The sequence below is a fragment of the Mytilus galloprovincialis genome, chromosome 1 (assembly GCF_965363235.1).
Source record: "Mytilus galloprovincialis chromosome 1, xbMytGall1.hap1.1, whole genome shotgun sequence".
NCBI classification, from domain to species: domain Eukaryota; kingdom Metazoa; phylum Mollusca; class Bivalvia; order Mytilida; family Mytilidae; genus Mytilus; species Mytilus galloprovincialis.
The window spans coordinates 131,849,900-131,864,195 of record NC_134838.1 but is presented as its reverse complement, the minus strand read 5'-3'; the positions used below and the strand labels follow the sequence as shown (position 1 = coordinate 131,864,195).

At 32.8% G+C, this 14,296-nt stretch overlaps 1 protein-coding gene across 1 annotated transcript in view; it reads left to right on the top strand.

The window, feature by feature from the left end:
- Positions 1 to 14,296, top strand: part of LOC143067416 (uncharacterized) — a 60,610-nt gene that overhangs the window by 13,928 nt on the left and 32,386 nt on the right. The window contains exon 3 of the mRNA XM_076240715.1: positions 4,797 to 5,007. Within this exon, the coding sequence (XP_076096830.1) occupies positions 4,797 to 5,007 (211 nt within the window). The remainder of the gene's footprint in view (positions 1 to 4,796; positions 5,008 to 14,296) is intronic.

The following is a 14,296-nucleotide window of genomic DNA, read 5'->3' as shown; positions in this document are numbered from 1 at the left end:
AGTCATAAATTGTAACTCATAACAATACAAAAACAGGTCCGCAATAAGTGGTGCACAGTTAGTCCCCATTGGAATTCCAAACTGTTTTCTGTACATTTCTAAGCTATCAGCAGATTAGGTGGACATTTGATAAAGCACGAGTGTAAAAAGTCATTTTAATCTGTGTTATTAAACTGATGAAAACTGTTTTCTGTACATTTCTAGGCTATCAGCAGATTTGGTGGACATTTGATAAAGCACGAGTGTAAAAAGTCATTTTAATCTGTGTTATTAAACTGATGAAAACTGTTTTCTGTACATTTCTAGGCTATCAGCAGATTTGGTTGACATTTGATAAAACAGGAGTGTAAAAAGTCATTTTAATCTGTGTTATTAAACTGATGAAAACTGTTTTATGTACATTTCTAGGCTATCAGCAGATTAGGTGGACATTTGATAAAGCACGAGTGTAAAAAGTCATTTTAATCTGAGTTATTAAACTGATGAAAACTGTTTTCTGTACATTTCTAGGCTATCAGCAGATTAGGTGGACATTTGATAAAGCACGAGTGTAAAAAGTCATTTTAATCTGTGTTATTAAACTGATGAAAACTGTTTTCTGTACATTTCTAGGCTATCAGCAGATTAGGTGGACATTTGATAAAGCACGAGTGTAAAAAGTCATTTTAATCTGTGTTATTAAACTGATGAATAAAATTGAGAAAGGAAATGGTGAATATGTCAAAGCGACAACCACCCGACCATAGAGCAAACAACAGCCGAAGGCAACCAATGGGTCTTCAATGTAGCGAGAATTCCCGCACCCGTAGTTGTCCTTCAGCTGGCCCCTAAAATATGCATAATAGTACAGTGATAATGGACGTCATACTAAACTCCGAATTATACACAAGAAACTAAAATTTAAAATCATACAAGACTAACAAAGGCCAGAGGCTCCTGACTTGGGACAGGCGCAAAATTGCGGCGGGGTTAAACATGTTTATGAGATCTCAACCCTCCCCCTATACCTCTAGCCAATGTAGAAAAGTAAAACAATAACAATACGCACATTAAAATTCAGTTCAAGAGAAGTCCGAGTCTGATGTCAAAAGATGTAACAAAAGAAAATAAATAAAATGACAATAATACATAAATAACAACAGACTACTAGCAGTTAACTGACATGCCAGCTCCAGACCTCAATTAAACTGATTGAAAGATTATGTCTTCATCATATGAATATCAGGTACAATCCCTCCCGTTAGGGGTTTAGTATCATACTATCATAAAATATATGAGAAGAACATAACCCGTGTCATGCCAACAACTGTTTTTTTAGAAATAAATGTGTTTAGTTCCGATGCAAAGACCCTATCAGTGAATCAATGTTAAAGCCAAAATATGCAATCTTTAATGACCTGACAACAGTATCGTAACTATATCCCCTTTTAATAAGTCTATTTAAAGGTTTTGTTAGTTTCTGAGGAGAATACTGACATTTTTGTGCTTTATAAAGAATATTTCCATAAAATTTTGGATGTGAAATACCTGAACGTATAAGATGTCTGCATGTTGAGTTATATTTACGAATTATTTCCTTATACCGGTGATAAAATTTAGTAAATGTTTTGACCAGTTTGTGATATCGAAAACCCTGGTGTAATAATTTTTCAGTAATACATAAATTTCTCTCGCTAAAATCTAATACATTGTTACATACACGAGCGAATCGTACAAGTTGAGATATATAAACACCATAAGATGGTGACAAGGGAACGTCACCATCTAAAAATGGATAATTAACAATAGGAAATGAAAAATCATCTCTTTTATCATAAATTTTTGTATTAAGCTTCCCGTTTATGATATAGATATCAAGATCGAGGAAAGGGCAGTGGTCATTGTTATCATTAGCTTTATTTAAAGTAAGTTCTACAGGATAAATTTCTTTAGTATACATACTGAAGTCGTCATTATTTAGAGCCAATATATCATCCAAATATCTAAAAGTATTGTTAAATTTTTGTATCAAATGTTGTTTTGATGGGTCTTTGCTAATTTTAGTCATAAATTGTAACTCATAACAATACAAAAACAGGTCCGCAATAAGTGGTGCACAGTTAGTCCCCATTGGAATTCCAAACTGTTTTCTGTACATTTCTAAGCTATCAGCAGATTAGGTGGACATTTGATAAAGCACGAGTGTAAAAAGTCATTTTAATCTGTGTTATTAAACTGATGAAAACTGTTTTCTGTACATTTCTAGGCTATCAGCAGATTTGGTGGACATTTGATAAAGCACGAGTGTAAAAAGTCATTTTAATCTGTGTTATTAAACTGATGAAAACTGTTTTCTGTACATTTCTAGGCTATCAGCAGATTTGGTTGACATTTGATAAAACAGGAGTGTAAAAAGTCATTTTAATCTGTGTTATTAAACTGATGAAAACTGTTTTATGTACATTTCTAGGCTATCAGCAGATTAGGTGGACATTTGATAAAGCACGAGTGTAAAAAGTCATTTTAATCTGAGTTATTAAACTGATGAAAACTGTTTTCTGTACATTTCTAGGCTATCAGCAGATTAGGTGGACATTTGATAAAGCACGAGTGTAAAAAGTCATTTTAATCTGTGTTATTAAACTGATGAAAACTGTTTTCTGTACATTTCTAGGCTATCAGCAGATTAGGTGGACATTTGATAAAGCACGAGTGTAAAAAGTCATTTTAATCTGTGTTATTAAACTGATGAATAAAATTGAGAAAGGAAATGGTGAATATGTCAAAGCGACAACCACCCGACCATAGAGCAAACAACAGCCGAAGGCAACCAATGGGTCTTCAATGTAGCGAGAATTCCCGCACCCGTAGTTGTCCTTCAGCTGGCCCCTAAAATATGCATAATAGTACAGTGATAATGGACGTCATACTAAACTCCGAATTATACACAAGAAACTAAAATTTAAAATCATACAAGACTAACAAAGGCCAGAGGCTCCTGACTTGGGACAGGCGCAAAATTGCGGCGGGGTTAAACATGTTTATGAGATCTCAACCCTCCCCCTATACCTCTAGCCAATGTAGAAAAGTAAAACAATAACAATACGCACATTAAAATTCAGTTCAAGAGAAGTCCGAGTCTGATGTCAAAAGATGTAACAAAAGAAAATAAATAAAATGACAATAATACATAAATAACAACAGACTACTAGCAGTTAACTGACATGCCAGCTCCAGACCTCAATTAAACTGATTGAAAGATTATGTCTTCATCATATGAATATCAGGTACAATCCCTCCCGTTAGGGGTTTAGTATCATACTATCATAAAATATATGAGAAGAACATAACCCGTGTCATGCCAACAACTGTTTTTTTAGAAATAAATGTGTTTAGTTCCGATGCAAAGACCCTATCAGTGAATCAATGTTAAAGCCAAAATATGCAATCTTTAATGACCTGACAACAGTATCGTAACTATATCCCCTTTTAATAAGTCTATTTAAAGGTTTTGTTAGTTTCTGAGGAGAATACTGACATTTTTGTGCTTTATAAAGAATATTTCCATAAAATTTTGGATGTGAAATACCTGAACGTATAAGATGTCTGCATGTTGAGTTATATTTACGAATTATTTCCTTATACCGGTGATAAAATTTAGTAAATGTTTTGACCAGTTTGTGATATCGAAAACCCTGGTGTAATAATTTTTCAGTAATACATAAATTTCTCTCGCTAAAATCTAATACATTGTTACATACACGAGCGAATCGTACAAGTTGAGATATATAAACACCATAAGATGGTGACAAGGGAACGTCACCATCTAAAAATGGATAATTAACAATAGGAAATGAAAAATCATCTCTTTTATCATAAATTTTTGTATTAAGCTTCCCGTTTATGATATAGATATCAAGATCGAGGAAAGGGCAGTGGTCATTGTTATCATTAGCTTTATTTAAAGTAAGTTCTACAGGATAAATTTCTTTAGTATACATACTGAAGTCGTCATTATTTAGAGCCAATATATCATCCAAATATCTAAAAGTATTGTTAAATTTTTGTATCAAATGTTGTTTTGATGGGTCTTTGCTAATTTTAGTCATAAATTGTAACTCATAACAATACAAAAACAGGTCCGCAATAAGTGGTGCACAGTTAGTCCCCATTGGAATTCCAAACTGTTTTCTGTACATTTCTAAGCTATCAGCAGATTAGGTGGACATTTGATAAAGCACGAGTGTAAAAAGTCATTTTAATCTGTGTTATTAAACTGATGAAAACTGTTTTCTGTACATTTCTAGGCTATCAGCAGATTTGGTGGACATTTGATAAAGCACGAGTGTAAAAAGTCATTTTAATCTGTGTTATTAAACTGATGAAAACTGTTTTCTGTACATTTCTAGGCTATCAGCAGATTTGGTTGACATTTGATAAAACAGGAGTGTAAAAAGTCATTTTAATCTGTGTTATTAAACTGATGAAAACTGTTTTCTGTACATTTCTAGGCTATCAGCAGATTAGGTGGACATTTGATAAAGCACGAGTGTAAAAAGTCATTTTAATCTGAGTTATTAAACTGATGAAAACTGTTTTCTGTACATTTCTAGGCTATCAGCAGATTAGGTGGACATTTGATAAAGCACGAGTGTAAAAAGTCATTTTAATCTGTGTTATTAAACTGATGAAAACTGTTTTCTGTACATTTCTAGGCTATCAGCAGATTAGGTGGACATTTGATAAAGCACGAGTGTAAAAAGTCATTTTAATCTGAGTTATTAAACTGATGAAAACTGTTTTCTGTACATTTCTAGGCTATCAGCAGATTAGGTGGACAGCAAATGAAGGAGGAGTGTGATATATTGAAGACGAAGATACTGGATCAGAGTAATCAGGAAATAATGCTTGACATTAAACATTCCAATGATGAAATAATGGAACTGAAAAAAGCCAATGAGGAGATGACAGTTGAAGTGCAAAAGTTGAAAATATCTCTTGAAGATACAGTTCAATGGAATATAAGAGGTAAATATTAGGCAGTCAACAATAGTACTATACAAGGATTAGGTTCTTTTTTGGCCGAATTGACCCTAAAAAAACAAATATATCTTTTGCACTTAATCTGATTTTTATGCCCAATTGTGGCGGAGCCGGCATTAAGTTGTACACTTGCTCGTCTGTATATCAGTCCGTCTGTTTGTCCATCTGTTCGTCTGTCCTTCCGATCTTGTTAGCCCTCTCACGTGTACTTTTCTTGCCAGGTTTTTATGAAACTTATGTCATTGGTTTATATCACCAATGCATTGGACAAGAATGAAACTTAGTGACGATCAATTATTTGTAAACATTAATTATATTAAAAATTGCATTGTTAGTGCTCTCAATTGCTTTTGTAGACGAAATACGCGTCTGTTGTATATACTAAATTTAGTCCTGGTATCTATGATGAGTTTATTGTACAATTCTTGGCAGATTATAATGAAACTTATATCAAGGGTCAATATTAGCAATGTCTTGGACAAGTTCTGATATCTGCCGATCAATTATTTTTAAAGAGTTATGCCCCTTTGAAACATTAATCTTATGGAAAATTGCATAATTTGTAGCAGATTCATCATTCAAGATGGCCGACATTGGGGGACTTCGATTAACATAGTACCCTATGTACTATACATACAAAGTCTTCTTTTAAAGAACCACTGAATAGAATGAAATCAAACATGGCATGAATGTTTCTTATGAGGAGCTAACCAAGTGTTGTTACTTTGAAGCGGATCCATCATCCAAGATGGCCACCAGCAGGGGACTTTGTTTAACAAAGGGTGCTATAAACAGTTTCGTATAAAAAAACTAGGGGTTATTCCCCGACTAAAAATAACCAGGGAGGGAAACCCCTGTTTATTTACTCAATTGGTGAAAAAGTATCATGTTTTTTGTATTTGATTGTAAAAATTAGTTAATTAGCTTTCAATTAAAACAGGTTGAATGATGGAAATAATTTTGAAAATTATATTAACTTTACATGTTTTGAGGGGAGACAACACTGTAAACATTCTGTTTTTTTGGCAGTGAAAATTGAAAACTTATTTGCAGCCACTGTAGCTCTTTTCGGAGCAGGAAACCGTACCCTGAAACAAGATTTTTTTGAAAGGCCAGGTAAAAACCTACAAATTTCATACAGTTTTGATTATGTAAAATTTGCATGAATCATAGCTTCATGGGTGTGCACATGACCTGGTTTCAAGTTTTTTATGTTCAAATTAGATCTTTTTTTGCCCATGTTCATTGGATGGAATATTTTTAATATATTAAAAGTACACATTATTTTTATTTCATTATAAACTAGAGAACATTCTGATTCCAGTGATATCTAGTTTTATACAAGTATCTTTATTAATCAGTCCACCACTAAGGGTCACTTATGCATGGTCCCTCAAAATGTGACGTCATAGAAAAAACTGTTGATTGCACACAAAGGACCCTACGGACAATACATACAAATGTTTTCTTTTAGAGAACCACTAAATGGAAAGAAACCAAACCTGGCATGAATGTGCCTTATGAGGTGCGGACCAAGTGTTGTTACTTTGTAGTCGATCAATAGTTCAAGATTACCGTCATCGGGGGACTTTATAAAACATAGGACCTTATGGACAATACATACAAACGTCTTCTTTTAGAGAACCACTAAATGGAATGAAACCAAATATGGCAAGAATGTTCCTTATGAGGTGCTGACCAAGTGTTATTACTTGGAAGCTGATCCATCATCTAAGATTGCCACCAGCAGGAGACTTTGTTTAACATAGGACCCTATGGACAATACATACAAACAGATATAGGAAGATGTGGTGTGAGTGCCAATGAGACAACTCTTCATCCAAATAACAATTTATAAAAGTAAACCAACGATCTAATCTAAATACAAAATCGGGAAACAAGAAACACTAATGAACCAAATCAACAAACGACAACCACTGAACATCTGCTCTTCTTTTAGAGAACCACTAATTTCAATGAATTTATTGGTAATTTTTGTAAACTTTACAACAGTCATATGCTTTTGATTAAATTATGTTAAACCAAATTTGGCCTCACTCATTATTAGGGTATCTCTTATGAGTTTAAACTATCTTTACATGATTTCCAAATCTAAAGGATCAATCATGCATTGGTGATTTGATAGGGATTTTATCTTTTGATTAGATTGGATTTTCTTTATATATATATTTCCTGTCCTTTTTATTAAAAAATTAACGTCGGTATCAGCTTTTCTTTACTTTCAGCATTGTTCAGAATACTATTCATGTCCACATTTTGAAAACAAAATCATTTACGGACCGACCATTTAGCTTCAAAAGGGGTTATGTTCTTTTCTGAGTAGAAAATTATTTAGTTTTTTCAACGTTATCACACAATTTGTTCTCGAATTTAACACTAACATATACAGTATTCGAATAATCAGGAATCAAAATGTTATTTCGTCATCTGTTTGACCTCATTATATTTTTTCTCATAAAATTGGGAATTAAAATGTTTTTAGGAAAAAGCCATCAACCCACTTTTGAAGACTAATGGTCGATTCTTTAGTGCAGTGATATAAATTGTCCTTTACTGGAATTGTTTGGATAAGATATTTATTGATGCTAAAGTAAATATTTTAATAAAAAAAAATGACAGATAATATGTCGGTGAAACAAAAAGTTCAAATCTTATTGTAACTTAAATTGGCCATTGACTCACTGATCATGCACGGATGATTATTTTCATAAAGAGTCTGGTAACAACTAAAAAGTGTTCGTGTATCATCTACAAAGAGTCCGCGTAACACCCGTTAAAGTACTGTTTTTCTATAGCTCTGCTGGGGGCAAAGTCGTAAAATATTTTAAAACTCAATTTGTGTTGAGCAATGTTCTCTAGTGTTGTTATTTGTACACTACTATCAGATTGTTTAAGTTAGTTTTCTAACGCTCTCATCTTTTCTTCCTCAGGCATAGATAACCTTAGCTGTATTTGGCAAAACTTTTAGGAATTTTGGTCCTCAGTGCTCTTCAACTTCGTACTTTATTTGGCCTTTTTAACTTTTTTGGATTCGAGCGTCACTGATGATATAAAAAAGAAGATGTGGTATGATTGCCAATGAGACAACTATCCACAAAAGACCAAAATGACACAGACATTAACAACTATAGGTCACCGTACGGCCTTCAACAATGAGCAAAGCCCATACCGCATAGTCAGCTATAAAAGGCCTCGATAAGACAATGTAAAACAATTCAAACGAGAAAACTAACGGCCTTATTTATGTAAAAAAATGAACGAAAAACAAATATGTAACACATAAACAAACGACAACCACTAAATATACAGGCTCCTGAGTCTTTTGTAGACGAAACGCGCGTCTGGCGTATATACTAAATTTAGTCCTGGTATCTATGATGAGTTTATTTACAACCACTGGGTCGATGTCACTTGTGGTGGATATTTATTTCCCCGATGGTATCACAAGCCCAGTAGTCAGCACTTTTTTTGCTGACATGAGTTGTCATTGATATGGTTATATTTATAAATTTACTGTTTATAAATTTTTAAATTTTTTGAAATACTAAGGCTTTTCTACCTCCGGCATAGATTACCTTAGCTGTATTTGGCAAAACTGATAGGAATGTTGGTCCTCAATGCTCTTCAACTTCGTACTTTATTTGGTCTTTTTAGTTTTTTTTTATTCGAGCGTCACTGATGAGTCTTTTGTAGACGAAACGCGCGTCTGGCGTATATACTAAATTTAGTCCTGGTATCTATGATGAGTTTATTTATTATTAAATTCTGCATATTCTAATGACATTTCATCTCTGATTTTCTTCATATTAATATGTATTTGCTGCTTGAAGCAAGTCCCTAAATTTGTCATTCTCTGTTCTAAATAATTCCGAAGGTAATCTTGGTTTTGTTTTATTGTCAGCTTAAATGCATATAGATCGTCTGTTGATTTTTCGGATGTCATATTTTTGGAACTACCACTTTTATCTGTGTTGGTCGGCATTTCGTTGCCAATGTTAGCTTTTTGTGATATCGGTTTTGACAAAGATTTCGTGTTTAGACGTTTGGCTCTAGGATAGTATGTTTCACTGAAAGTTTCAGATGAACTATAACGATGAGATCTGAAGTTTGGTATGTTTTTGTATCTATGCATGGGAGTGATGTGTCGCAGTTTTACCTTATTTGAATATCATTTACAATCTATTTTCCATCTTTATCCCTGTTATATATCATCGTGTTTTTAGAAACGTAAACAACGTCCTTGTTGACGAGCCTGGCTTCCGCCTTTGGGGTTAATATGCATGGTACCTATATGACACAAATGCATAATGATTAATTCATTGTGGAAGGAAGAGAAGCGACACACAAAATGAGGTCTTCTCATTTAATAGTTTAGAGAATTATAATAGATAGATAGAAACGTATACAAGCAAAGATGATCAGCAAGACAAGATCTTGCAATTTAGACAAATGGAGGAAATTGTCTGACGACTCCTTATTGGAGTTATTGCCTTTTCTTGACAGTTTTTATACGACTGCAAATTGGTATTGGTATCACGTTGTCGTCGAAATCTATGAAATTTAAACACAAGGTTTGAAACCTCAAAAGGAAGGTTGAGATTGATATATGGGGATATGGTCCCAACAGTTTAGGAATAAAGGGGCCAAAAATTAAAAAAAGGGGTAAATAACTTGTCGAACAGTGTATGTATCTCTCTGAAATTATACCACAAGTTTCCATACCACAAAGGGATGATTATGATTGGCTTTGGGGGGTTATGGCTCAAACCGTTTAGGAATTAGGGGCAAAAAAGGGGGAAAACAAGAGTTTCCTGGTTAATGGTCAATTACTTAAGTATTGGTCTTTGTATCTCTATCAAATAGACATTGGACCATTAAGCATTATAAAAGGGATATCATTCGATTGATTCGTGATATTTTACAGTACATAGTAGAGAACAATATTTTTGGATTTTTATTTTGAGAAAGCTTTGATTCTTTATGTTGGGATTTCTTGCTATAAATATTACAAATTCTCATGCTATTAGTATTTCACTTTTTTCATATGCTGAATCTAAGTGTGTATTTGGTCTTTTCTTATTGGTCTAAAATTGTTGTCATAAGTCTATAAAATTTGTTTTGTTTGATTTAATAAACATTAAATAAAAATTTAAAAGATAATAACTGCAATGTTATATTTGAATTACCTCCCTTAAATTGCTTTTAAATTATGTAAAGTTAGTATGAATCATTTTTTTAGCTATTTCTAGAAACATCACATATAGTAATGGAAGTATTTATAATATAATAATAGTGTATATCAAAGGATTCAGTGGTAATACATTTTCATATTCAGAATTCAATATCAATTGTTTGGGTTTTAGCATTTAGAGGAACCTCCCTTACAATGGTTTTGTTATAAAGAAATATTGTATTGTCTTGCGTTGTTAGCTGACAATTTATTTTTATAAGTTACTAGTAAATTTTAGCCATGATTATGTATGTCATTTCCTTTTTAAATACTTTTATGATGTATTTAAATGAATTTTATGGTTGCAAACACCAATGGAAATTTCAATTGAGATTATGACCATATCTTGAGGGGAAAAAAATCTTTTTGGAAAAAGGGGAGGTTAATAATAATAAATTTGGGGTGGGGTTAAAAAATTAGAGGGGATGGGGACAATTTTTATCAAGATTTCAGAAATTAAAAAGAAAATTTCTTTTTTTTGATAGATAGATAGTTTATTTTTCATAAAACCATCCAAGTGCAGAAAAGTTAAAAAAAATAATATACATGAAAATAATAATGCATAAAATATCAGATATCACATAATATATATTACTAGTCATATGGTGTGTCAGTGACCCAGTACGATATATATGGGGTGAGTGCGACGCTTGAATACCCATATTGAATTTACTGACCCCATATATATCGTATTAGGTCACTAGCACACCATGTAACGAATCTATCTTACCGACTATCTTCACATGAAGTATTTTGACTATCGGCCTATCAAAGTGATCAAGTCTTCAATACTTAGTATTAAGATCCTACTTCCATTTGTCTATACAGAAAACAAATGCTAACAATACCAAATCTTTAGCTTTAAATTTGTTTTATAAAAGAAAATCTCTTCAAATATTTTTTGGGGTAAAAAAAGGAGGGGGGATAAACAAATTAATTTTTTGAGGGTCAATTTTATTCAAGATTTAAAAGATTGTTAATTTTTCATAGAAAAATTGTATGTCACAATTGCTAATTCTTGAATATTCCCTGAAAACCGATTTACTAAGTATAGCGTAAGAGCACAGTGTATTGCACAAAAGCAAGAAATTGAATATAATTCAAATTATATAACCAATTCTAAGTTCTTTGACTACAGTTATTCTGTGTCAGAAACCTATTATGTGTCAAATATTTAATTACAATATAAATTCAAACCTGTATCAAGCACAAATAGTGTGTCCATTTTTGCCCCAACTGTGCTAGGTTGGATCTCTGCAGTCGTAACCAGCTGCGCTTGGCGAAGCAATTTTATATCACTTTAGCTCACCTGGACCAATGGGCCAAGTGAGCTTTTCTCATCACTTGGCGTCCGTCGTCCGTCGTTGTCGTCTTCGTTGTCCGTTAACTTTTACAAAAGTCTTCTCCTCTAAAACTACTGGACCAATTGTAACCAAATTAGGCAACAACCATTATTAGAGTATCTAGTTTAGAAAATGTGTCCGCTGACCCCGCTTGCCAACCAAGATGACCGACATGCCTAAAAATAGAACATAGGGTAAAAATGCAGTAATGGTAATTTTACGGAAATTTTGCAGTTTTTGGTTATTATCTTGAATATTATTATAGATAGAGATAAACGGATCTATATTTTCATAGTTACTTAGTATTAATTACTATCTTCAATATTGGTCCTATAAACAGAAAACTTCATTGTTTTTTTTTTTTTGTTGACTAGTATATCTTAAAAACTATATTAGATAGATAGAAACTTTAAGCATCAAAAATGACCAGCAAGACTAGAGATACAAATAAGTCAACATGACACAATTGTTAGTCGTTTTTTATTTAAGTTATTGACCTCCAATAACATTTTTTTCCCTTTTTTGCCTATTATCTTGAAAACTGTAATAGATGGATAGTAGAAACTTTAAATAACAAAAAAACAACAAGACTAGATCTACAAATAAGTCAGTCAACATGACCAAAATTGTTTGTCGTTTCCTTATTGAACTTATTGACCTTTGATAACAATTTTTTCCCTTTTTTGCCTATTATCTTGAAATCTTTTATAGATAGATAGAAACTTTAAATAGCACAAATGATCAACAAGACTAGATCTACAAATAAGTCAGTCAACATGACCAAAATTGTTTGTCGTTTCCTTATTGAACTTATTGACCTTTAATAACAATTTTTTCCCATTTTTTGCCTATTATCTTGAAAACTATTATAGATGGATAGAAACTTTAAATAGCACAAATGATCAGCAAGACAGGATCCACAAATATGTCATTGACATAATGGGCGAAAGCTTCAGTCGGCTTATTATAAGGTTTTTTTTAACATTTGTTTGCATTATTTTGCGTATTATGGTGAAAACTATAATAGACAAATAGAAACTCTAAATTGGAAAAAAATAGCAGCTGGATAAGATCTACAATATGCTAACATGACTGAACTTGTCTGTTACATTTTGTAACTCTTGATAGAGATATTCCTCTTTAATAATGATTTTTTTTGTGTAAAAAGTGGCCAATGTTGAAGATGCAGGTGAGCGACACATGCTCTTTAGAGCCCGTTTAGTTTTACGGTTTCCCCATTATGATTAACATCATAATAGACAAATAGACACTTTAAATCACAAAAATGATAAACAAGGCTAGATCTACTAACAAGTTGAATCTTACACATATAGTTAGTAGACTGTCACTCTTTATAAGAGTTATATTTTGCGCTTTAATGAGGATTTGTTTTGCCCTCTTTTGTGTTTTGAGCAAAAGCTAAAGACGATAGAGAGAAACTAAACAGACTAAATGGTTAGCAATACAAGATAAAAAAAAACAGTCATGAATTCTCTTCTCGTCTACAATGTTAAAGAGTGTCCTTTGTTGAATATGTACGTAGACCAAGGTGAGCAACATCGGCTCTTCATAGCCTCTAGTTTAGTTATTGACCTTGTATCTTGGATAGATAAAATATTTGCAAATAAGAGGACTTTGGAACTCTGTTCTTTTATTTCTTTTGCTTGTTTACAAAAATGAATTCTTCAAGTACATTGAAGATATAAACCTATACTTATACCCCACGCAACGAAGTTGAGGAGGGGATAATGTTTTCGACCCGTCCGTCCGTCTGTCCGTCAGTTCGTCCGTCGTTCCGTCAGTTCGTCCGTCAGTCAGTCAGTCCGGTTCTTGTCATCGCAACTCCTCTGAAACCACACAACAGAATTTCATGAAACTTTGTAGATAATAAGCACAAACTATATAGATGTGCATATCGAGAGGAAATTATGATTCTTTTTTTTTCTAGGATTTACGCTCCTATGAACCTATTTACCTCAATATACTACTGCAACAGTTTGTCATCGGAACTCCTCTGAATTCACACAACAGAATTTCATGAAACTTTGTAGTTATTAAGGACACATTATGCAGATGTGCATATCGACAGGAAATTATGATTCAATTTCTTTCTGGGAGTTATATATGCTCATTTGAACTTAGAATTTTGGCCTGAATGTACTACTGCAACAGTTTGCAATCGTATCTCCTCTGAAAACACAAAACATAATTTCATGAAACTTTTTAGTTAATGAGGAAATAATATGTAAATGTGTATATCCACAAAAAAAAATTATCAGTTGACTTTTGTAGAGTTATGAGTCTTATGGAATCTGATGAGATTGTGTTTGTTCAATGACAATGTGGGGACGTGAGGTATGTGAGCGTGCTCACAAAAGTTCTTAAATTTTTGAAAGAATTTTATGAAATGGATTTTATTGGTTTATATTATCAATGTACTTGCAGAGTTCAAAAATCAGTGCCAATCGATTTTTTTAAAAGAGTTAAGTTTACAAAAATGAACAACAATTCTGGTAGACAGCAACAAATGACACACATACAATTATGGCCTTTGTTAGTCTGGTTCGTTTTTTAATTTCAGTTCATTTATATGTTTTGGAGTTTAGTATGACGCCAATTTTCGTATTTGTTTAGAGGCCAGCTTGTTTTTTACTCATTGATCGGGTTGTTGTCTCCTTGA